The 1471-nt window shown below is 42.1% G+C and overlaps 1 protein-coding gene across 1 annotated transcript in view; it reads left to right on the top strand.

The window, feature by feature from the left end:
- Positions 1-1471, top strand: part of ptpn4a (protein tyrosine phosphatase non-receptor type 4a) — a 47456-nt gene that overhangs the window by 37188 nt on the left and 8797 nt on the right. The window contains exons 14-15 of the mRNA XM_008329069.3: positions 1-69; positions 334-495. The exon at positions 1-69 is cut by the window's left edge and continues 48 nt beyond it. Of these exons, the coding sequence (XP_008327291.1) occupies positions 1-69; positions 334-495 (231 nt within the window). The remainder of the gene's footprint in view (positions 70-333; positions 496-1471) is intronic.

The raw sequence follows: 1471 nt of genomic DNA, 5'->3' as shown, positions 1-1471 counted from the left end.
CAGCCTATCAGATGAGAGATTAGAAACCCAGAGCCTGCCCACGCGCTCGCCCCCTGGAACGCCCAATCAGTGAGTCAAATACTTTCATACTTTTGAATCACTCGTTAGAGGTGGGCGGTAAAATATATATATAAATATATGTATGTATGGTTTTTTTCCTTTTGGTAATAATTTTTTTAGAAATATCATTAAATATATATGAAATAAAATGCATCTGACTTGCGAATAAATAATAATAATAATTATTACGTAATACTACTCCAATACTACCACTACTTCAGTACCAAGTACTTTTCTTATATATCATTACATGTTTGTTTTTTTTTACCTCAGGAATTCGTTGTTTGTACAAGAGGGCACAAGAATACGCCCGTCGTCTGTCGGACACCTGGTCGATCATGTGATCCACGCGTCTCCCAGCTTGCCTGTTTTCTCTTCCAATCACAAGTCGGCATCGTCCACGCAGGCTAACAGCATCAGCTTGGACTCCACACCGTAAGGCTGCAGTCGCTCCATTTTATGATCATGACAATGAAACCCAACAGGAGGCAAAACTGGAGACGTCCGATATTAGCATATTATGTAACATCTGTAAGAATCGTTCCTTAATCGTACCTTAAAAAAAAAGTTTTGGGGAAAAATGACTGTACATAAAAGTCAAAGTCACTAGATGGCAGCATCGCAGCTCATTTAATTAATCTCATACTCACAGCGGTTTGTACAGATATATACCTGTATCGGTTGATATCACAATTGGAAATTAAGAGTTTGGTCAATATCGACATATCGGATATTGTCAAAAAGCTAACATCGGACATTCCATTGACAAAATCATTCCTGATGTACTGTGTGAGTGTTTGATTGACAGCTGCTGGTATTTCATACCAAAAACACATGCATGTCCCAGTGGAGAGTGAAGCCAGAAAACAGCTCCTCCGCTCCAGTCCCACAGCCATTGGCTGTTGTTTAATAGAGTTCAGATTTTTCTAGGCCAGGAAAGTATAGTGTCGTTTTTATCTCTCCCCCCCTTTCCTCCCCTTTTCCCCCCCCCCCCCTGCGTACAAGATCCCAGCGTATAATTCTCTCACTTTCTTTCAAGCTCTTTCTCTTTGGTAAAATTATCCTCAGTCGCGGTTGCAGCAAAGTAGATTTCACCACCTCGTAAATAAAACACTCCTCAAAAGAACGGCAGTCCTTTAATTTTGGAGTTCAATTTTACTCATCAGTGTTAGTGCCGCTCTGTCTGCGCGCCCTGCTGACTGGACGAGAATTCAAATGTCTGGCTGTGGCTTCTCCTCACAGTTTACACCCAAAGCCAGTGTCTCTGAGCCGGCCCCGTTGGAGCGGTGCAGCCTTTAAAAAAAAAAAAAAACAGACCATAAAATGTGTTTATAGCAAGTGGCAGGGCGGAGCGGTGGCTCCGTGGAGCAGGCTGAGGCTGAGGATGTGTTTCTGCATGAAAAAACCTTTA

The sequence above is a fragment of the Cynoglossus semilaevis genome, chromosome 16, assembly GCF_000523025.1.
Source record: "Cynoglossus semilaevis isolate Cse_v1.0 chromosome 16, Cse_v1.0, whole genome shotgun sequence".
Classification (NCBI taxonomy): Eukaryota; Metazoa; Chordata; class Actinopteri; order Pleuronectiformes; family Cynoglossidae; genus Cynoglossus; species Cynoglossus semilaevis.
The sequence above is the reverse complement of the archived record's forward strand: the minus strand, read 5'-3'. Positions and strand labels throughout refer to the sequence as shown.